Source organism: Excalfactoria chinensis, chromosome 1 (assembly GCF_039878825.1).
Source record: "Excalfactoria chinensis isolate bCotChi1 chromosome 1, bCotChi1.hap2, whole genome shotgun sequence".
Taxonomy (NCBI): Eukaryota; Metazoa; Chordata; class Aves; order Galliformes; family Phasianidae; genus Excalfactoria; species Excalfactoria chinensis.
In genome coordinates this window covers 111,877,335-111,899,210 of record NC_092825.1, presented here as the reverse complement: position 1 = coordinate 111,899,210, position 21,876 = coordinate 111,877,335, and the positions used below count along the sequence as shown (strand labels likewise).

Here is a 21,876-nt window from a genome sequence, read left to right as displayed (position 1 = left end):
CTCTAACACTGCTTGGAAAGCAACAACTAATGTTCATTCTGGAGGACAACAAAACAGATCATATAAGCATACAACAAGTTTATAGAATCATAGAATCATAGGATCAGAAGGTTGGAAAGGACCTACAAGATCATCCAGTCCAACCATCCTCCCATTACCGTTGCTACCACAGGCCACTAAACCATCTCTCATAGTTCCTCATCCAGATGCCTCTTGGACACTGCCAGGGATGGTGACTCCCTGGGCAGGCCATTCCAGTGCCTGATCACTCTTTGAGAGAACAGAGTTCATTAGCTTCTACTTGTAACATTACTAGCAAACTGAGCTTCAGAATTTAATAGGTTGTGCTTATGTAAGGGTAAAAAGTGTGGTTTCAGAATGTAGCTTTGATTTTGTATGCACACAGTGCTCAAGCTGTTGGCACAGGCAGTCTCACTGGTTGTGCGAATAAAACTCATGCTGATGTTTTGCATTCATACATGTATACGTATTTCTTCATATATTCTTATGCAAGGTCTGCTTCTTACAGAGGCCAACATACCCCTAGTTTTCAAGTCTATTCTGTCTTGCTTCTTTTGTTATTATATTACAGCTTTCCAGTTGTGTGTGTATACTTTGTTTTCTGTTTCTTTCTTTTCTTCTTACCAGTAAAAGCAATTCAGGAGGGGAAAAAAGCATTTCTGTCATGTTATAACCTGTGGGAAGAAATGCATGACCTGTCTTGCCCAGCACCTAGTTACTGTGGTAAAAGCAGTCTTAGTCATTAACTGCAGAGTGCCTGACAATTTCTTCCAGTAGAATAACATTATATCTTATAAAGAGACCCCTACTTTCCTCTCTGGGGAAACAGCTGTAAAGCATGACCTCGAGCATAGCTGTACTGACGCTTGATAACCTGCTCCATAAAGAGGTCCCTTAATTCTTGTCAGCCATCTTCTAGGATTTGAGGATCATATATTAAGACTGGAAAGGAAAACAAAAACAAAAGAACAACAACAAAAAAACCACCTACAGAAATTTACACTAGGGAAAGAATGTCTTAATCCTAATCTATTCTTCATGATGCTGGAGATCCGTGAGCTTTGTCTTTTCCCTTCACTGTCCTTGGCCACATAGCAGATGCTCACAAAATGGCACTTACTTGGTCCTTAAGATGTATTTGTCTTACTGCTCATCAACACTCCTTTGGGGAAAAAGCCTCTCCCATTGCTGAAGAGCTCTGCAATCAAATATATGTACTTCATCGCAGCAATGGCAGAGAAAATGCACTTCCTGCCTCTATTCTACCTCAGGATGCTGATTGTTGGCTCACCGCCCTCACCATCAATTTAGGGTCCTAATTTTATAAGGTTCTGTCAGCTCTTTGTTCTACTGGGAAGTACTGTGATTTCCTTTCTCTTCTTCTACTGTCACATCCAATTGCTCACAAGGCACTTAAAGAACGCAAGGTGTGGCAATAATTACTGATGCCTGCTTGAAAATGTAACGATATACAACAAAAATAAGATTGATTGATTGATTCTGCTTCTTTATTTTTCTCGTATACCTTGACTGCCAGAAACTGATTCGCTCTTTTGGCAGTGAGATCAAATCAAATTCCTGTTTAGGTTAAGTCTTAACGCAAGCCCCTCTCTTTTCTCTTTTACTGCCCCTGTACAGATGTAGAGTAAAAATCTCTGTCCAGGCTTCCCTCCTAAAAGCACAGTTGTAAAGCTTCTGGCACACCTGATACTCTTTTGTTTTTTCACATGGAAATCTGTCCAGCTGAACGGGCATGCAATCACAGTTTCATACTGTCACTGTACTTCTTGATTGTATTTAATTGCTACCAGGAACCCCAAATCCCGTCATTAAGTTATCTAACTGTGATATAGGTCTCCCTGATGTTACATTAATGAGCCACATTTTCTGAAATTTCCAATTTATTACTGGCAGTAGGTGAAAAGTCAATGGCTTTATTGAGGAAAAGGTTAAGTCACATCTAAATTCAACTCCATAATATACCGTACCTGAGAAATCAGACTTAATTGCATTATTAAAATTGACCTGTACAGGCTTTTGGGGACTGGAACATTTTAGCTGACTGTTCTTGACTGGTCGGGTATTCAACATTTGGGGAAATCTGAGATATATTCTTACAGCTCTGGAAATTGTTGATTTATTTTTCTAATATCAACTTTTCTTTATTAGCTTGAACTGAGCTGAACAGAATTTGTTCCCCCAGGAAAGTTCTTCGACTGCACTGATGATGATATCTGCTAGATTCCCCTAGAGCCATAATAGCTTAGCCTATCCTATATGTTCTATGTGATGGAGCTTAGAGCCTGTCCTGTGATAGCCCACAGGATCCCCTACTGTTCCATTTATGAGTTAGGACTGGCAGTGGAATGTGCAGATAGGCTTGGACCCCCCCCCCCCCCCGTAATGTGACCAAGGGGCTTCGTCACCTTCTGAAGCCAGTATGCCTACTCCAGGAAGAAGGCATAGATGATACCAGCACCTCCTGACTGACAGGAAAACTACACAAGGAGCTGGGAGGAAACTGTTATATCATTGAGGCAGGTGAAAGTCGTCATCAGTAGGAGATAAGATAAACATCTGCTGGCCTTCAAAAGAGGAGTGGTAGATGAGAATGCTGTTGTCTTTGCTCTGGGGGCAGCTTCAAAGTCTTTTGTCTATCATTCCGTCTCAGCAAAAACTGGAGCTTTTGATCTGACTACCCAGAATGGCAGCACTGTATGGGCTGGAAGGGACTTCTGGAGATCGCCCAGCCCTGTGCTAAAGCTGGCCACACAGGAAGGCATCCAGGTGGCACTGGAGCATCTCCAGCAGACTCCACGGCCTCTCTGGGCAGCCTGTTCCAGTCCATCGGGATGCATTACCCATTTTCTTTTCTAGGAAGCAACCTGAAGGTGATGCCCAGCACAGGCTCCAGACACCACAGAGATCCTACCAGCAGCTGAAACGAGCATGGGGAAGCAGAGAACCCCTTAGCGCATTCCTACCTTCCATTCGCTCTCCTTCAGCCACAACATAAAAAGGTGCCACTTCTCCTCTCCTCCCAGCCAAAACCAATGGGAGACCCTTGGTGGAGGACACCTCGGGAAGCCTTTAGGAAGCGCTTAGCAGCGGCCATACGAGCAGCCATCTCCCCGCGCTGCTCTGGGTGCCCGGCCGCTGGGCGCCAGGAGGCAGCGCGGAGCCCGGCCCGGCGCTAATCATTAACCGCCCCGGGCTGCGTGCATCGCTGCTCCCGCACTGCCCGGGGCCGACGGCGGCTCCCCGCCCTCTCCCCGTTCCCCCACGGCCGAGGGGCAGCCCGCCGCGATGGAGGGCGAGACGAACGGCACCTTCCTGCCGTCCTGCGGCGGGAGCGAACCTCCCTACGCTCAGGAGCTGCTGGGGAGTAAGTGTGGCTGCCGGGAGAGGGATATCCCCGAGCGGAGGGGAGGGAGCGGCCGATGAGAGGATGACGGCCGAGGGGGTTGTCATGGCGAAAGCTGAGTGGAAAAGAGGAGGGAGGGCGGCCCGCAGCCGCCTGGGCGAAGGGAGAGGGAACGGGGTGGGCAGGGAGGTTTTGGCCGGACGGTGTTCTCCTACCCCGCAAAACTCCCACTGAGCCTCCCAGGACTCTGCGTGCATAAGGAAGTGATGCACGAACGCGCCTTTGGACTTGTAAGGGAAGCGGAGAACTAATACCGTGTAGATATGCTGCTGTTTGTAACCTACTTGGTAAAGCTCCCAGAACAACCTCTGTTACTCATTTGTGCTCATCTAAGAATGCTGGACCTAGAATTCCCCTTACCGAAGGGACTTTTGCATGATGCTTTGAGGCATATCCTTCCTGAATGCTGCCTGTGGATTCTGGGAACACTTATTCACAAACTTAACTACTCGAATCATCCTCTGGAGTGAGTGGTCCGTGCCTGTAGCTAAGGATAAGGATCACACGGCAGCTGATGTTTGCAGGGCCCTCTGAGTCCATCTGGCCCATCCGCTGCCCCAGCAGGACACCCACAGCAGGGTGCCAGGCTCACATCCAGACGTCTGCAGATCTCCAGAGAGGAGAACGCACAGCCTGTGGCAGCCTGTGCCAGTGCTCTGTCAGCTGTGCAGCGCAGAAGTACTTCTGGTGTTCAGAGGGAACCTCCTGTGCCCCAATTTGTGCACACTGCTTCTAGCCCTGGCCCTGGGCACCACTAAAAAGAGCCCGGCTCCATCTTCATTGCACTTTGGCACGTGATTTTTCAGGAATAGGACTAAGATGCTGCTCTGAGATCCTGTTTTTATGTTCAATGTTCAAAATGCACGAATGTGTGAAACATATGAACCAGATTTTTTTGTGTGTTCTTTTCTCTTTTTTGCTCTTTCTATAGGCCTTGACCTAGCTGGTAGATTTCTCTTTGCGATCTTGACTCTGATGACGCTCATTGCCAATCTGGTCTTTATAGAAGAAGTGATCTACATCTACAGGAAAATCCCCTCCTCCAAAAGGTCCATTTTAATTTGGATAAATGCTGCAGCTCCTGTAAGTGTTGTAGAAAATAACATTGAGAATAGCCTTAACCTGGAAATCCACGTGATCCTGCTTTATCCACACAACCCTCCTCCCTTTCTCTGTAGGTGATTGCTACAACCTCATGCATTGGCATGTGGATTCCTCGCTCAACAATGTTTACAGATTTCACAGCATCAGTGTGAGTATCCTGCTCGTTGCCCCCCCAAACCCCGCGTTTCTTCCCTTTAAATGTCTGCTCCTCTTGGTAAATGCAGTCATTTTGTAAATTGAACAGTTTAGTAATTTTTGGTTTGAGTTGAAATCTCTTGGCATCTCCTTTATGAGAGGTGGAAAACGCTGAAGCAGTTCCCAGCACCACAGCCCCCTAGAGTGGGAGTGTCAGCATGAAGAACAGTGACTCGCATGCAATTGATTGTCTTGATTGATGATAGTTTTGAAGTAATACCCTTTTCTTTCTCTCTCTGAGTGTCATGTAGAATGAGATTCTGACCTGTGGCTTCTCCTCTGTGCTTTTGTTAATGATGAGCTGCATAGGCCTGTTATTAATGGTAGCAAGTGAACCTCCAATGAGTATATCAATATAAAAATACTCCACAGTTGTCCTGATAAAAGCCCTCTCTGTGCATGTGACAGCTTTGACATGCAAAGCAGAATGAAGCACGGTCCCTGCTTTCTGGATGTGATGGGACAGCTCTTATAGGCAGAGCCAGGTGTGGGGAGCCTTGGGTGCTCCAGAAGGGCCAGGGTTGTTTTGAAACCACTGCATGACCACATCACAGAGCTTCCTGCATGGCCCTAGGCCCTGTCACACTGCATGTGCAAAGAGAGTAAAGAAGGATGGAAAACAAACTGGCGGGAATTTTACTGTGCCAGAGTTTGTGTTGGTATTGCAGGACTTCTGAGGACCCAGTCCTATGGCACTTTTAGCCCATCTCAATCTCTCTCCTCCCTAGTCCAATCTGCAGCTTCAGCTTCCCGTTCCCTCCCTTTTCCTACCACTCCCAGTTCTCCAGCTGCTTTGCAGGCTCCGTCAAACAGTTACCACAGCTGGAGAGGACCTCCTTTATTTGGTAGAACTGGATTTTGGTGAATCAGTTCCCTAATTCAGTATGGGATCAGGAGGAAAGGGTGGCTGTGCTATCTGTTGTTCTGGGAAGGGCTGAGAATGTGCTGCTGGTGACAGAAGGAGAGGTGGGTCTGTAGTAGTCACTGTTTGGATCAGGTTTGTGTGCAGAGGAACTGCACTCCAACTGGGGCGGTGCATGGGATGTTAGGTTAATGCATAAATAAACCTACCCATGTGGGTTTTGCTCTTGTTTTCCTCTAAGGAGGAATAGGACTTGCTTTGAAAAGTTTGGGCTAGTCGGGACTAGATAAGTGTTGAAAAATACATCTGTAATGACTTGGGCTGGAAAAGCCACCAGCACGTTTAGAGAAAGACCTGTGGAGTTTTCAAAGCTAGAGCTGGGCTTTCTGGCTTATTGTGAAGCATAAACTTTAAAGAATGTGGGCTGAAGGTTTAAGCAACCTTCACAGCTCTGGCAGAGGTGTATGAAAGACGGGCAGGAAAGCTTAAGCTGGCTTTTTCTTCCTCTCCTAGGTTTTTTGCCATCGTTATCCACAAGTTCCTGATGATGATGATTAAAGAGTGCGGGGGTCAAAAGCTGTTCCTGAAACGGTTTGAAAATGGTCACTTCAAGATCAGCACGGGGCCCTGCTGTTGCTGCTGCCTGTGCCTGCCCGGAGTGCGCATCACTAGGTGAGTTGCCCTTTAAGATTTCCCAGCTGGAAATCTCCTGGTGGAATCCAGCCAATTTGGCAAGCCTCACTTAAAGCGAAGGGCCTCCCTCCTTCCAGAAAGCCGGTTTCAAGCTGTCTCTTAAACAGTGCCATCCCACAGGGCTGTACAACAACACTTATTTTTGTAACGTGGGATTGTATGTGAGGGCTGGAGAATGAGGTAACTTGGTTTAACCCCATGCCATGTTTCTGACCTGTGGTAACGATGAGCTCTATTGTGTCTCCTCAGCTCATCTCATTGCTTTTCAGGAAACTTTGTCTATAGTAAGCAGAGAGAAGTTCCTCTCTAGAAAATCTAGTAATTGAGATCTTGGTTTGTTTGCATTCCAGAATGGGTAATTTTCTTTTGGAAACAAAACTGTCAAATTGAGGCTGTCTTGAAAGAAGATTTTTCATGCTGGACTGAATTGAAATGTTTCATGCAGTCTTGGTCTTTAAAACTAGTTCAGATTAAAATGTTTTCCCTGGAAAGCTGAGATCGCAGTGAAATGGCATTGTCTGATGTGGGAAAACCAAACAGAGATGTTCTTCTGCTAAACTTAGTAGTGAGGCACCTTGGAAAAGAGTGGTATGGATGGAGAGCTGCACCTCTTCAGGAGGCGATTTGGTGTAACACAAACCCTGCCCTCTTGGAGCGCTGCCTGCTGGGGCTCCACCTCTGGTCAGAGTCACACCACCATTCACATGCTGCTCCCAGCCTGAAAGCCTCATATGATCCAGGGTTTTCCTCCTGGCACAGAGCACGATCTGCCAGGAGATCCCTCAGAGCACAATTCCTTTCCATTGAAAGGTCAAGCTCAAAGACTGAGCTTGTAGCATAGAGATGATTCTATGAGGGCCTGTGTGTCTATGTCAGAAGGAACTTGATGGGCACTGATTCAGGCTCGTGTCAGTAGTCAATGCTGAAGAAATCTACAGGACAGCAACATGCTGCAGATCTGTAACATCACTAGTGCATTCATTTTTCTTCCCATGTGTGTCACCCTCTGTATTCTCTTGTGGCAGCTGAAGGATGGAGAGAGCCTCCTCTACTCTGCCTTCCTGATGGTCAGTCCTATGACAGGTTATCCACGAATATTTAGAGGGCTGAGGATGTTAGCCTCAGCAAAAGAGGGCCTTTTGACTCTTTCTCTGGAATCTCTAGTACAGGGGAACCCTCCTGTTGTCTCTGCTTTTGATTTCTGGCCCTTTCCCATTAGAGGGTTGTTTTTTGTTGTTTTTGTTTCAGATGAGCAAGCTGTGACAGAGAAAGACCAGTTTTATATTGCTTCCATATGCAGACAAAGTAACCTGCTGTCCAGTAGGTAGAAATGTGTCAGAAGAGGTCTGATGGGGAAAAAACAACTCCTCGCATTGCAGGGATTGCAGTATTTGTCATATTGTTCTTCAGAGCTGATGGGAGTAAGATGGAGCCTGTGGCAGGGATTTAGGCTCTGTAGTACTTTGCCATTCAGCTGAAGGTTACTCTGCCCAGTTTCCCCAGAGAACTGAAATGGCAAGGCAAGAAGGCAGCAGCAAGTGGCATTGTTCAGAGCTGGTTTTGCTTCTGTCAGCTCTGCAGTTTGCTCTGGGGCAAAAAGTGACGCCCCATTTGTGTTCAGGAGGTGTTCAACAAACGTGTAAATGTGGTACTAAGGGACATGGCTTAGTGGACAACATCGGTGATAGGTGGACGGTTGGACTGGATCATCTCGGAGGGTCTATTCCAACCTTAGTGATTCTGTGATTTTGCTCAGCTTTGGTTAATCTTAATTGTTGCCAAACAAGAGAATGACTGCTTTTGGAGACACTCTAATAGACATGTCCTTAGGCATTTGGGTAATTCTTTGGATTTTGAAGCTGTTCCTCCCTAGAGCTTAGCTGTGTGCGGTAGGACTGGAGAAGTTTTGCTGTTTGACTACATCAAAAAAATGCTATCAAGGTTGCTAATAAGATTTTTCCCTCTGTGATATGTGTAAATATTTCTTTTGGTCAGGCGATCCCTCTTTTGGCTGAAGCTGGGCACCTTCCAGTTTGCTTTATTTCGACCTGTTTTCATGTTTCTGTCAACAGTGCTTTGGACCAATGGCAATTACAGTGTTTCCAATGTAAGTGAACATTTTAATCACAGATGGTCTGCAGAACCCATAGCTTTTGGTTTGATTTTAGTATCTCAGCCTACAACTAAACTGTGGAACCTGAGAGCATTTCTGACTGAAGTATCTCACCTCTGATTGTGTCTCCTGGCCTCTCTTGGAAAGAGACTGGGCACCGGAGTAGGTTGGACTCTGTAGAGCTGGCATAGCTCTAAGAATACACATGGCTCTCTGTGTGTTGTAAGGTACATCTCTAAGGAGCAAGTGTGTGCACAGGTGTGTAATAAGCCTAATTCTATGCTTTTCTGCAAACGATGGCAGGTAGCACAAAGCAGAGGGATGGTACTGTGCAAGCTGCAAGATGATGGAAAACCATATCTGCTAATAATTGTGCACCTCCCCTAGATAATTCAAAATAACAGTAGTACTTCTGTTGTTGTTTAACGTTAGATAAATAGATGATGCCTCAGATGGCATGCTGAGTACGCTCTCATGAGCCAGCTGAGTACTCTTGGGTGCTGCTGAGGTCAGACTGAGGGGCTGTGTCATTTTTCCTGTAGCTGATAGCGCTCTGATGGTACCACACAGTTTTTCCATACAAGCCCCAGCAGCTGTTACTGACATCAGCTTTCATGGAGACAGAAACAGGCATTTTAATGTCTGCATCATTCAGATCACAGCTCTGCCTGGAAATAGCAACATTTGTGCTATAAAGGTTTACAGGTATGTTTGATTTGCCTTTCAGCTATCTCCCAAAGGAGCTGCAATATGGATTAGCTGCTTCATTGCTATCCTTACCATTATTGCTCTGTGGCCGGTTGGAATCATGTTTCAACAAGTTAGGGTTCTCCTCAACTGTAAGAAGATCATCCCAAAGTTTGCTCTTTATCAGGTGAGAAATTCAGTATTTCTGATAAGAATTGATCTTGCTGTTGATGTAACACCAGTTATCCAGGTTTTTAGTCCTTTGCTTAAGGATTATAGTATTTTTTTTTTTTTTTCCATTAAATGCACCGTGCAATGGCATATTTTTACCTGATTAAGGCTACGTCCCTCGGAAGCACTTTCCTTGTCTGTTGTTCAATGTCAGTTTGAGACAATTTACCTCTAGTCATTCAAGCATCCTGGAGGTGTGAGCTGTGTGAAATCCATTCATCTCTGGGCAGCTGCAAGGCTCAAAGGAAGCTTTTTAGGTGCCGCATCCTGAAAGACAATGTTAAAAAGCTGGTGTGTACTTTTAAAAACCAGGAGAGGATGTGGAGCATTGTGTGAGTGGGTTTTGTTTGAGCTATTTCAGCAAGTCATTTTGTTTTGACAACATTTTTCTTGGCCATTGTGCACTTCAGGGTTAGATAATAATGAAAATACTGGCTGGGACTCAGTAAGGAACAGACCCGGGTAGGTTATGGGCAGGGACAGGTCTACCCTCTCCCACGTGGCCCAGGAGAGAGTACAGTAGGATTCTTGGCTATACAGCCTTCCAGAACAGGACATGTAGTAAAGCTGGTGTGCTAAGGGCTCTGTTAACTAAAAGATCTCAAACCCTTATAAATGCAGCAAGTAGGATAGTTGCACATGTGAAGCTACATAGACGTGAATCTAGTTTAAAGTGGCAAACCCCGTGAGTGTGAATGTTTACACTGAGTAACATCAGCGTCAAGACACACTTTGGTATATCTGGTGAAGGCCTAGCTTAGCAAACAGTAGGTAAAATAAAGCAGATTATTGCTGAACCCAAAGTGGCGAGATCTTTATCCTTTTTGACAAAAAAGAGAGTTCTGTATAAATGACTGGGGGGACACTGCAGCTCCCTGCTGTGACAAAAAGATGAGACAACAGAAATACCATTCTTCAAGTGCTTCTTCTCACTAAGTAAGAGCATAAGCTCTGAGATTAACAGGAAGCTTTTAAGACATTTTACTTACTACTCAGAGCTCAATATTGTTTAAAATCCCAACTGGGAGCTCGCTCTCTGTTGCACCTCCCAGACAAAGAGCTGAGAAAATACTACTAAAACAGAGGTTTTATTTAATACTCACATTTCAAGCAACAGCATCCTGACCCAAAGATGAATTGTGCAGGATGGCAGGCAGCCTGGTAAGAGTTGGAAGGGAGAGCAAGAAAGGAGGAATGAAGTAAAAGAATGAGCTAAAAGAGGGTCTATTATGAAAGCAGAATAGTTGTGTGAAATATAATCCTTTTATTTCTTTATTTTCTGGTAACTAAGGCATCTGTTTTCTCTTTCTGGTGCAGTTTATCCTCATTCTGAACCACTTGCAGACAGCTATTATCAACATTTTGGCTATGCAAAGAATTATCCCTTGTGTTCCTCCACTCTCTTCTCCAGCAAGAGGAGCATGTAAGTTCTTTTGGAAAGGATGTTCTTTGTTTTCTTACAAAGGTATCAGTTCAGTTTTGCTAAATGCAATATCTAATGTTTTCCCCAGGTATGAGTTCCCTGGGATCATACAGCCTCTGGACAATCTCAGCTTTCATTTAAGAAAGCATTAACATAATTTCTATGGGTGTCACAGAGAAAAACTTGATAAGGAGTTTTTAAGAGTTGTGGTTTGAAATCATAGGAAGAGAAACTGATGTGCATGATTACTGCTAAATCTGTTGGATTCTGGATGTGTAATTTATTGCATGCTTATTGATGAGCAATACTGTAACTCTGTAAATGATTTTGATGCCGAGAGTGAGAAGCACTCTGTTATGGGAACAGAATGGTAACGTTTGTTCCTTTTGCACAAAGATTGATAAAATGGTCCTTTTTCTCTCTTTTTTTTTCCTTCCTTTTTTTCCCCAGACATAACCCACCAGATCCTCATCATGGAAATGTTTCTAATAACTTTAATCTCAAGAGTGGTCTATCGGAGAAGATACGATGAGCTTGACCCTCCAGAGTGTATCACTGAAGAAGCTGGGGTCAAGAAGCAGACTCCTGTCCTGAACGTCACAGTTAGTGAAGATGGATTGCGAGGGCTTTAGAAGCTTCCAGCGCTCCTGTTCTGCAGGAGCTGAGAGCTCATCTTCAGGAGCTTCCTTCACTGTGTGTAGCCACAGTGCGTGTCAGAACAACTTCTGACAGAAATGCCTGTGAGCTGTACTGAAATGACCAACGAGTGGAAAGATAACCCTGTTTATTTTCCAGTGATACGTACATGGTGTGAGTGTTTTCGTACCACGTACTTTTATCTTGTTCTTCAGCACTTGATGGTAGTCAAATGATCTCAAATGTGATTTTTTATTTTTTAATTGCTATTAGAATTGCTGTGATTTAATCTAATGCTGATCCCGTTTCATCTCTTTTGATTTTATTTAGTTCTGTTTCCGGTAGCCCGGATTGTTGTTGTATGTCTGAAACAGCATATTCCCATCCTTCCTGCATTAAAACTTATCAGCTCTCACTCAGTGTTACAAGGTCACCATAGCTAAGTCTGATTGGTAAATGTTTGTTCTGAAGTCCTCAGACTGTTATGGGCTCTCCACCTACATAAATGATGATCTCTTTAGGACAAGACATTTTATATTGCCTGGCAATTCACCTCCTAACCTGGTAAAAACCAGGTTGCCATTTGTATGTTGTTGACTGATGCTCTTGCTAGAGAAAGGAGATTCTTCATTTCTGGTCTGGAAAAAGGAAGTAGGAGTCGGCCTGAGAGATGTTCTGTCACTGCTCTGTGGTGTTATGTATTACTCGGTTCTCTGTGTGGAGAATGGGAGTTATGATACTCAAGATCCTTGCATGCAGGATGGCTATGGGAATGAGTACCATTGAAAGGAATCTCTTTCAAAAACCTACCTCCCCAGTTTCTCCACCTCCAAGTCTGTCCTGCTCAGTGTTTGTACCCATCGCTTCATTTTGCTGAAAACAGTTTTGCTGTTTGTTTCTTGTTTTTTTCTTTTTCCCCAGAAGATCCTGTTGCTCTTTGATGAGCCTAATTATTTTGATTCAGCTCAATATAGTTCATAATATGACAGCAGATTTGGTAAACCCTGGGATATGCTGTGTGTTGGGAAAGGAGGTGCAGAACTGTATGCTAGCACTTGTCTCTTCACATCTAGTCTGATGCCTAGAAGTAAATACTTCATCCATACAGCAGGAATGTTTATTCCATCAGGAGATAGGGAAAACGCTTCATGTTGGAAAAGATGTTATTAACATCCATTGTCAATATGGTATCAAATACAACTTTTCATCAGAGACGAGCGAGGCAGGTAGTGGGGCTTTATTTCTCATTCACAGGGAGCTCCAAAAATACTTTCAGTTTGGGAATTGGCTGTGGAAAATGAGGTTCTCCAAAAGCTTTAGCTGGTGAATAAACTGGGAGAAGAAAAAGAAGTTGAATTCAACAGAATGCTTTCTTTCTGGTTGAGGTAAAAAATAGTATTTAACAATGGAGAGATTCCATGGTATGAGGAAAAATTGAATTATTTTTTTGTTTGAAGTGGTTGAAGCAGTTTTTATGAATTTTCTTCTAAGCGGGCAATCCATGCAATTAATAGAGTTTCTTGAGCTGCAATAATGTGAGAGAATCTACCTTGAAAAATAATTTAGGTGAAAATTTTCATTCTGCTCTGGAGTGTGTCAGTAGAATTAACAAATCCGTTGATATCTTAATGTGAGAAAACTTCTTAATATAATTTAACATTATGGCTATTAGCATACTCCTAATGTTTTATATCCGTTCAGGGCACGTGTATTTTTGTTACGTTTCTGTATTGGTTGTTACTATACAGATGGTAGCAAATGTACAGAAGGAATAAGCAAAGGAAAACTCACCAGTGGTGGTACCTTGGCTGAAGAAGCTGGGGCAGTCCTCACTGGAGAGCAATCTCCAAGAGATGCTGCCTCAGTGGGAGTCAGCCCTTAAATGAGGTCTCAGAGGGGATGGAGTCGAGCTCCACCCCTTCCGGGAGCACAGCTACATCACTCTCACCTGTGCTCCCACAGCTGACCCCACACTTGCCTCAGCTGATTAATCAGAGGTTCAGGCTGTGATTACCAATCTCCCATACAGTTTCTCTTATCAACTTGTGGAGCAGTACTTCATAACAGTATTGGGGATGGTTGGCTGTGAGCTGAAGAAGCTTCAAAATTGGAAAATAAAACATGTTGATTTGGTGAAGTATTTTGTGAATTGCTGTGGAAAAGATTTTAATTACTAGATTGAGCGCTACTGGAAAATGTTTTCTATAGCAGCTCTATAAAGGTGATGTCTTGGTGAGTGGGATCTCTTGCATGGAAGAACAGGTCCGTGTGCCGAACACTTTTGAAAACAGATGGAGCATATGGAGAAATGGTGGTCTGTCTGTCGTGTGAAGGCACCTGAAGGCCTGCACCCATTCTTCTTTTGGGGCACTTATTCAATGAACAGAGACTTTTTCTTCCATCATTTTTGGTCTGGTCTGTTTCACGTCTCTGAAATGTCTGCTAAATATATCTTGTAAACATGGGTGTAGGCCTGATTTATCTATACGTGTCACTAGCTGTTATGCTTTTGGGCAGATATTTAATACCTATTGTTGTATTCACCTGACATTCTTCAGCAATAAAATGTACTGTCAGGTGGTGACTGTCCAGTGGACTTCACATTTGACAGCAAACACGTTCCTTTTTACTATGTAGTCTCATTCCTGAAGTCATTTGCTTACACAGAACCCTCTTGAGAGCAAAATAGGTATACTTAAATATGTGCCTAAGAGCTTTCCTGAGTTACAGCTTACATGAATGCAGTAGAATGTGTGGCTTTTTTGTTATAAATCCTTTTGTCTTTTTGAGCTTTGTAAATTAAGAATTTCTTCCCCGCCTCATGCTCAGACTAATAGCCCATGCAATGCTGATGCCCATGTGTGACAGGGCAGCCATCTAGGAGCCAGTAGGCAGGGCAGCAGGTAGCCCTGCACTGTGGTACATTCGTTCAGATATTCCTGAAATGAGAACATTGCAAGTCATGGCCTCCAGGATGGACCCGAGTGAAGAAAAACAACACAGAGAGCAAGAAATCTGGTAAACTTGCCCTAGGAGGTAAGAGAATGGAATTTTCTATCAGCTTAGGACCAGGCTGTAGGGAATGCCTTTTCTCTTACCTCTGTGTATTCAGAAATCACCATTAAGATCACAAAGAAATCTACATGTGCCTGAATTAAATGGTTAGATGAGATAGATGTTGTTTAGATGCTTCTACCCCAACAATACAATTCTATATTGCGTTTCAAACAAGAAAGAAAACAACGCTGCAGAAAGTAGTCTGAAATAGAGGAAGAAACTTTGAAGAAGAAATGTTTGCTTTTTTGTGTGTTGTTATTGTTTTGTTAGTATTTTTGTTTTGTTTTGTTTTTCTTTTTAGTGGTAAGAAATCAGACTTAAAGCCTTGACAATATTTTGGACATTCTCGGTTATTTCTAAGAGAGAGAAAAATTGTCCAGTGGCAATTCTCCATTGCAACTACAAAGGGACCTGACTGCCCAGTGCCTGTTGTACAGTCAGGCATATGGACAAAACTAATGGGAGGGTAAAATGGCTTTAGTTTAATGCAACTGAGCAGCCAAAAAGTGTCAGTTTTTCCCTGTTGACGGTCAGGTATGACTTGAAGGTCTGGCCAGTAATGACTCTTGTGCTTTGCCAGGGGCAGAGAGCCCAGGAGCACGTTCTACCTGTGTATTATGTGTACAGACCCAGAAGTTGTAAGTTTAATTTTTTAAAGTAATTAAATCCCTTTTGCTTGGCACATAGCAAAAGGCATCTAAATAGGCTGGCCTAAAGAGATAGGATTACAGAATACAGGAGGTCTGTGCTGCATGTGCTCAGAGAACCATGGCTCCAAGAGCTAGAAGAGGAGCAGAAAACAGCACAAAGACAAAATCTGACTTTACATCCATTTTCACTCTAGTTAAATGTTTGCAAAAAGTGAGTTTCTGTACCTTCTGGTAGACTTGCAATACACAGCCAGCAAAGGGTGTGAGCTAATTGTTACATTCCGTTCATTAGGGGCAAATTAGCTGAGTTTGAAATCTGCTAATTTTCCAATCAGGATGAGTGTTTGCACTTGTGATTTGGAAATAATTAACACACGGTATAACATCAAAAGCAATGTAAAGGCTAATGGCAGAAGGGCCTATGTCCTTGGTGTGAGAATGGTGTGTTTGGTTTTCCCAGAGGCCAACTGCTCTCCTTTTGGTGTAGGTATCTGCTGTGTAATGTCTTCTATTAATTAGTTTGATTCTGTCAGGAGCTTTTTTTTGATGTTAATTTTGAAAAATCAAATCATTATTTGTTCAGGGCCAGAGATACTTTTTTATTATTGTGAAAGGAGCTATTTCTCTTGCTGACAAGCTAATACCGACTTTTCCAAGTTACTAGATTCTATTACCAATAAAGGGAGCTCAAGCTGTGGCTTTAGTCTGAGTTCTGTGCACTTCAGAAACCAGACTTCCTGGAGAACTATGTTCTGTTCCTTAAAAGCATTCCTGGAACAAAGATGTACTGTAGGATTTAGAAAGAAAGGATGTTCAGGTTGGACCATTAACTAGGAGGGCAGATCTGTAGGTGGGAGAAATAAACACTGCAAAACACAGGCTGTGTTTCTACTTTCAAATATCATCCCAGATCATTGTTACTTTAATGCTTTGTCAGATAATATGAGCATAACCAGATATTAGAATCACAGAGTATCCTGAGTTGGAAAGACCCACAAGGATCACTGAGTCCAACCCCTGGCTCCTCACAGCACCACCCAAACCAAACCCTATGTCTGAGAGCGCTGTCCAGACGCTCCTTGAACTCCAGCACTGGGGGCCGTGCCCACAGCCCTGTGCATCCCGTTCCATGCCCACCGCCCTGTGGTGCAGCCCCTTTCCCTGCCCCCCAGCTGCCCCTCCCCTGGCACAGCTCCATGCTGTGTCCCTTGGGTTCTATTGTTCACTAGAGAGATACTGCTTACAGCAAATGTTGCTACCCCTATAGTTCAATGCACTGCGCTAGCAAAACTCTCTACACTTCGCAACATCTGCAAGGAGGAGGTGTGTTTTGCTTCTCGTGGCCAGGCCAGCCCCATCCAAAGGTACTGGATGGCCTTGTTGGTGCAAGAAAAGTGCAGCCTGGTGACAAGAAGGGTGTGACCTGGCTGCTGCAAACAGGGAAAGGAGCCCATGCCCCATGAGCAGGCAGTGTGCTGAGAGAAACTGGTGTTATCCAGACTAACCTGCAAGTAGTTCTGGGCACTGTAGCAGTGACCAGTGTATGGCAGGTGAGCTCTGACTGCTTGCTGCTAGTGTGCAGTGCTTTCTGTTGTTCTCATTCCCCTAAAACATCTCACTGAAAAGCAAGTGAGGGTAGGGTGGCTTTAAGTGGTATCTGATCTGCCATAGCTTTTTCGTACCTACCAGCAGCCCTCAAACAGAAGGCCTGCCTGCAAAACCTGAGGAGGAAAGGGGCCCCCTCTTTCTGCCTTGTTTTCTCCCATGTCTACAGTCAGCTATGGCAACAGTTGTCACCGTGATATGGTTGAGCTTGAGGTGTACATGACTCATCACAGGGGAATTCTATCCTTGGAATAATCCTTGACTTAACTAATCTGTTTTGAATGCTTCCACTGTGTTAACTGTTTGGGGCTTTTTCTTAGCGTGTTCATGGATGCCTGTCAGTAGAGCTTGGATTTCTTCCTTTGCAGAACCAGCACTTTTGCTATGCGTGCACGCCTGCCAGGCAGCACTCACACTGATGGAAGTGCTCCACGCAGGTGGAACGTATTTGCATTTTTATGCAAGCTGACAGTTATTCCCTTTCTCAGCCACTTTTGCTTTTTATTATTCTCTGCTTATGTATCACCATCACTTCTGTGATTCCAGGCTGCACTTCTCATTTCCTTTTCTTTTTTTTTAATGCTCCCCCCTGTTGCTATTCACCTTCCTACTTCTGTTAATGACATCAGCTGTTGCTATTTCTGTGCTTCAATAGAAATTGCTCACATCTGAACTGGTTGCTTTGGTTAGAGGCGATATTTTGTATGTCAGGTCCCCAGAGCTATGAGAGCATCTTCTCCTCTCTCTCTTAAGGAACATCCCTCCTCTGCTTGTATGCAATTTGAAAAAGAGCCTGAGCAGGTGAGCCTCAGGGGTCAATGCATTAAGATTCATAGGTTTGATAGGAGACGTTTCTTCATTTTTTCAGAACCTATTTATTTTCCCTATGTGCGCTATCTCTTACTTCCAAAAAGGATCGCATTTCAGGCTCCGGTCAAGTAATCCTTATTTCATGGGAAAAACACAAACCATTTTGCTCTTGTTCTTACTGAGCAGCTGCTGAGTTACAAATGACACACCTGGTAGCTGGGGAAGATGATGTTCTGCTGTGCTTGTTACCCTGGGAGCTGATGGGGATCCTGCACTGCTGGGGAAGAAATAACAAAGCTACCAGGTCACCTGTCTGCTTGTGGATGACACTAAGAAGGTAATGAACAGTTCACAGGCTCCAACCCAAAAAGTGGCTGGTGAAGAGGTTCTTGAGCATTGAAATGGGAGCTGTATGGCTCTAAGGGATCTGCTTTGGCAGGGGGTTGGACTAGATGACCTCCAGAGGTCCTTTCCAACACCCGCAGTTCTGTGAAAATCTGCTGGTGAGCTGTTGCTTTACCTTGTGATTTGCTGTCTGCTGAGTTGCATGCAAAGCTGGTATCAGTGCTGTAAGAAGGAAAACGTACATATGCTATGCAGAGAGTGCCAAAGTATGAATTTGGGGTAGTTAGTTTTGTACAGTTCACCATGAAAACTATTTGACTATAATTTCCACAATGTTTCACCCAATTGACACCTGGGCCATGGCAACAATCCCTGTCTGTTGCATGGATCATCCTGGTGTGAGGTGCTGGCCCTGCACACTGCAGCCCATAGGAGTGGGTGCAACCTGATCAGCCCTTCAGCTCTGAGGAACAAGGAGCAGCTGGGCAGCATGAGCAGTTGGCTTCAGGTGAGTGATGCTGCTATGCTATGCCTTCAGCTTTGGCTTCTTAGATAGAATTACAGGATCATTAAGGTCGGAAAAGACCACCAAGATCATGTAGTCCAACCACCAACCCACCACACCATGCCCACTAACCGTGTTCCTCAGTGCCACATCTCCATGGTTCTTAAACACCTCCAGGGACAGTGACTCACCCACCTCCCCAGGCAGCCCATTCCAATGCCTCACCACTTTATCTGAGAAAGAATGTTTCCTAAAAGCCAACCCGAACCTCTCCTGGCACAACTTGAGGCCATTCCCTCTTATCTTAAAACCACGTTAGCGGATCACTACAAAAAAAGACAAACCCAATTTGATCTTTTTTCTTGTAATGATTTTAATAAGATTTTAAATTGCTTTTGTAGCTTGAAACAGAAGACAACATTAGTGTCGTGCCTGTGCCTCAGTCAACATCCTTGGCCTGTCTCTCCCTTGAGAAAAACAGTGCTGATAAATGGAGGGTAATTAAAAGGATTTAATTTGGATTTATCTTCCTTAATTTTCTAATATTAAAACCACCTTTTGAATGGCTCTTTTTGAGGAGGCAATCAGAGTCCTTTAGTAGCTTAATAGGATTTAGCTAAGATTACTGACCTTATCCCATCCTTGGGCTGACTTCCACTGAGTCTGAGCAGGTTTCCAGGCACTGAGTAAATTCTTCCCTGTGAGCAGTGACAGCTGCCTGAGACAAGCCTTGCTGCTGATGCTTCCTTTCTATGCTGGGGTGTAGTATCTGCTCTCACTTTTATTACTATTTATTATCATTATTATTATTATTTTCTTTTTTTCTATCTATATTCTTCTGCCACTCACAGCTGGGTACCAAATCTGAGAGACGGTCAGCAACCTCCAAAGGCAGTGACTCCATCACTTTCCTGGGCAGTCTTTTCCAGGGCATTACCACTCTTTTTGATGACTTAACCTGCCACCTTCCCCTCCTGCTCCTGAGTGTGTTCCTGTCCTGTGAGGAAGCTGTGGGCAGTCCTCATCCCTGAGCCCTCTGAGAGATTTCTCTGTCCCAGCTCTTGGTAACAGGCAGCGTGCAGTGTGGTGTTCCCCTGACTCTTGCACCTCTCTATAGCTGTCTTTTGTTACAGGATTTATATTTCTCACTTCTTCCCCCCAATTATTATTTTAAATCAGAGAACATTTTCAGTTTCCTAGGAAAGCTCAAGGTGATGCTATGCCAGACGTGGCATAAAACTTAACATTTTGAAAGCAATTTTCAGAAACAAACACTTTTTCTGTGACAAATTATCCCCTAAGATGCTTGCAATGAGCAAAGTACCTCATTTCTTTCCCTGCAGGTAATGCCCATGCTATTCTCATCATACCCATCCCCAAACCGAGGCAGTTTGGTCAAGCCTCCAGTGCACTGATATGTCAGTAAGATGTAAAATAAGTGAGCTTGGTTACTTATGCAGCTAAGACATTTAACTTTCAGACCTGCACATGCAGAGGTGCTAACAGCAGGGGGAGGGCACTACAAATCAGGCTATGTAACAGGGCTGAAGGCTGCAGCTGTAGGGAGGCTCCAACATGCTGAATCTCCTGCCATACAGATACCTCCGTGCTGTAAAAATCACAGAGGCATTGAAGTTGCTGCTGTTGTATCTTTGGCTCTCTCCGTCTTGCTAACGTGAGGCCTCCTATGGGACCTGAAGCTTTAACAGGCACACCCTTCCTGCACCCTGCCCTCCTGCTGGTTCCACACCTCAGGCTTCAGCCCAACCCCTGCACCTGGTCTGTGGGACCAGCCCAAAGCTATGCCAACATGTCAGTAACACAGACAGCGAGGCTTCAAAAGAAAGCATTGCGCTGTACAGATTTACACTTACAGATTTACAGTTGTTGTTCCTGGGACTTGGCATGAGATTTTCCCCAACCTTCTTTCATTTCCAGTAGCAGTCCTTAAATCTGTCCCTATCTCCACACTGTATGTTGCCCCTGTACATGAAAGCTTTTTGAGAATCTTGCCAGCAATCAGGGAAAACATGCATGTTTATTGTTCTTTCCTCTCCTCCTTGCCCCCACAAGAAGCGTCTGCTGCGACTGGCACAGAGATTTATCCCTCTGTGGTGCTGATGGATGCAGTACCAGCAGCAGAAGTCCTTTCACAGCAAAATGACATAACCCATTGCCCTGCCCCATGGTCTGTGGTGCCTGGGGGTCGGAACATTTTAAAGCCGTGCTATAATTTGCTTTCTAAGAGGATCCGGTCACACAGTGGCTGCATTCAGCCTTGCCGGTTTGCAGCTTGTCGTTCACGCCTGAAATAGGGTGTATAAAAATCTGGGCTCATGTGCCCTCTAGCGAGAGCCGATTCTTTCCTAAACGCACGATTAAAAAGCCACCGTCAGACACCGCTTAACATCCTCGTTTGCTCTCCTTTACAGACAGCTGGAGGGAGCATTCAGATAGCACTTACTAGTGGAAAAAAAATGCTTCAGCACTTACAGCAACCCCCTCGCTGATGGCTTTAGACCTTGAAGTGTTACGGCGTGGTTAGAAGAATGAAAGCAGGGGCAGGCGGAGAACAGGGGAAGCAGGACTAGCACTCATACCTGCAACCTCAGGGGGGTTCTCAATGGGTCTTTTTGTTTTTGCTTGCTCACCTTGCATTATACTGAAAGGCTGCAACTTTCAAGAACATGGCAGTCACATACAGCATGTAAGTATGGCCAGCAAACTACCCAGTGGAGCACTGATGATGCTCAGCACCCCAGCAAGGCACCTCACACATCTCTATGGGATGCTGATCCGAAGAGGAAGTTCCTGCTTCTGGGCTCTGTGGGCTGGGCTATGGTCCCTCTCTCCACTGACTGCAGTCTGCTGATATTCTGACTTGTGTGTGTGTGTGTGTGTGTGTGTGTTGTATCTTTGCTCGTTTGCTCTGGTATTTCTCCCTTTGAATCCCCGATCTGCTAGCTATTACTGTCACTACAATTTCACTTTCGCCTATCTACTTAATTTCTCCTTTGTACTTATTCTTGCAGCTGGACAACAGCTTTGTTACCAAAACTCAGCCCATTTTGAACAGCTGTCCACAGCACAAGGAAACCTTGAGGCACAGAGAGCTGAATACCTGGGCTGCAGGTTAGTGTTTGAAAATGAGATGCCTGTTCCCATCAGATTAAAGCTAAAGACATGGTTTTGCTCTGCTGCAACCTCTAGGCTGATCATAGAATCATTAAGGTTGGAAAAGACCTTTAAGATCATCTAGTCCAACCGTCAACCCACCGCTGCCATGCTCAGTAACCATGTCTCTCAGTGCCACATCTACATGTTTCTTGTACACATCCAGAGCCTCCCTGGGCAGTCTGTCCCAATGCCTTACCATGCATTCTGGAAATATTTTTTATCTGATATCCAACCTGAACCTCCCCTGGTGAAACTCGATACTATTACCCTTCATCCTATCACTGTTACCAAGGAGAAGAGGCTGACCCCTTCCTTGCTATAACCTCCTTTCAGGCAGT

The 21,876-nt window shown here is 44.5% G+C and overlaps 1 protein-coding gene across 1 annotated transcript; it reads left to right on the top strand.

Moving 5' to 3' along the window:
• Nucleotides 1-3,213: 3,213 nt before the first annotated feature.
• Nucleotides 3,214-14,017, top strand: LOC140261040 (organic solute transporter subunit alpha-like). Its single transcript, XM_072354018.1, has 8 exons — nt 3,214-3,406; nt 4,377-4,528; nt 4,624-4,697; nt 6,120-6,278; nt 8,295-8,406; nt 9,140-9,286; nt 10,648-10,753; nt 11,204-14,017. The coding sequence occupies exons 1-8, from the start codon at nt 3,328-3,330 to the stop codon at nt 11,383-11,385; spliced, it is 1,011 nt and encodes a 336-aa protein (XP_072210119.1). The 5' UTR covers nt 3,214-3,327; the 3' UTR covers nt 11,386-14,017.
• The last annotated feature ends 7,859 nt before the right edge of the window (nt 14,018-21,876 follow it).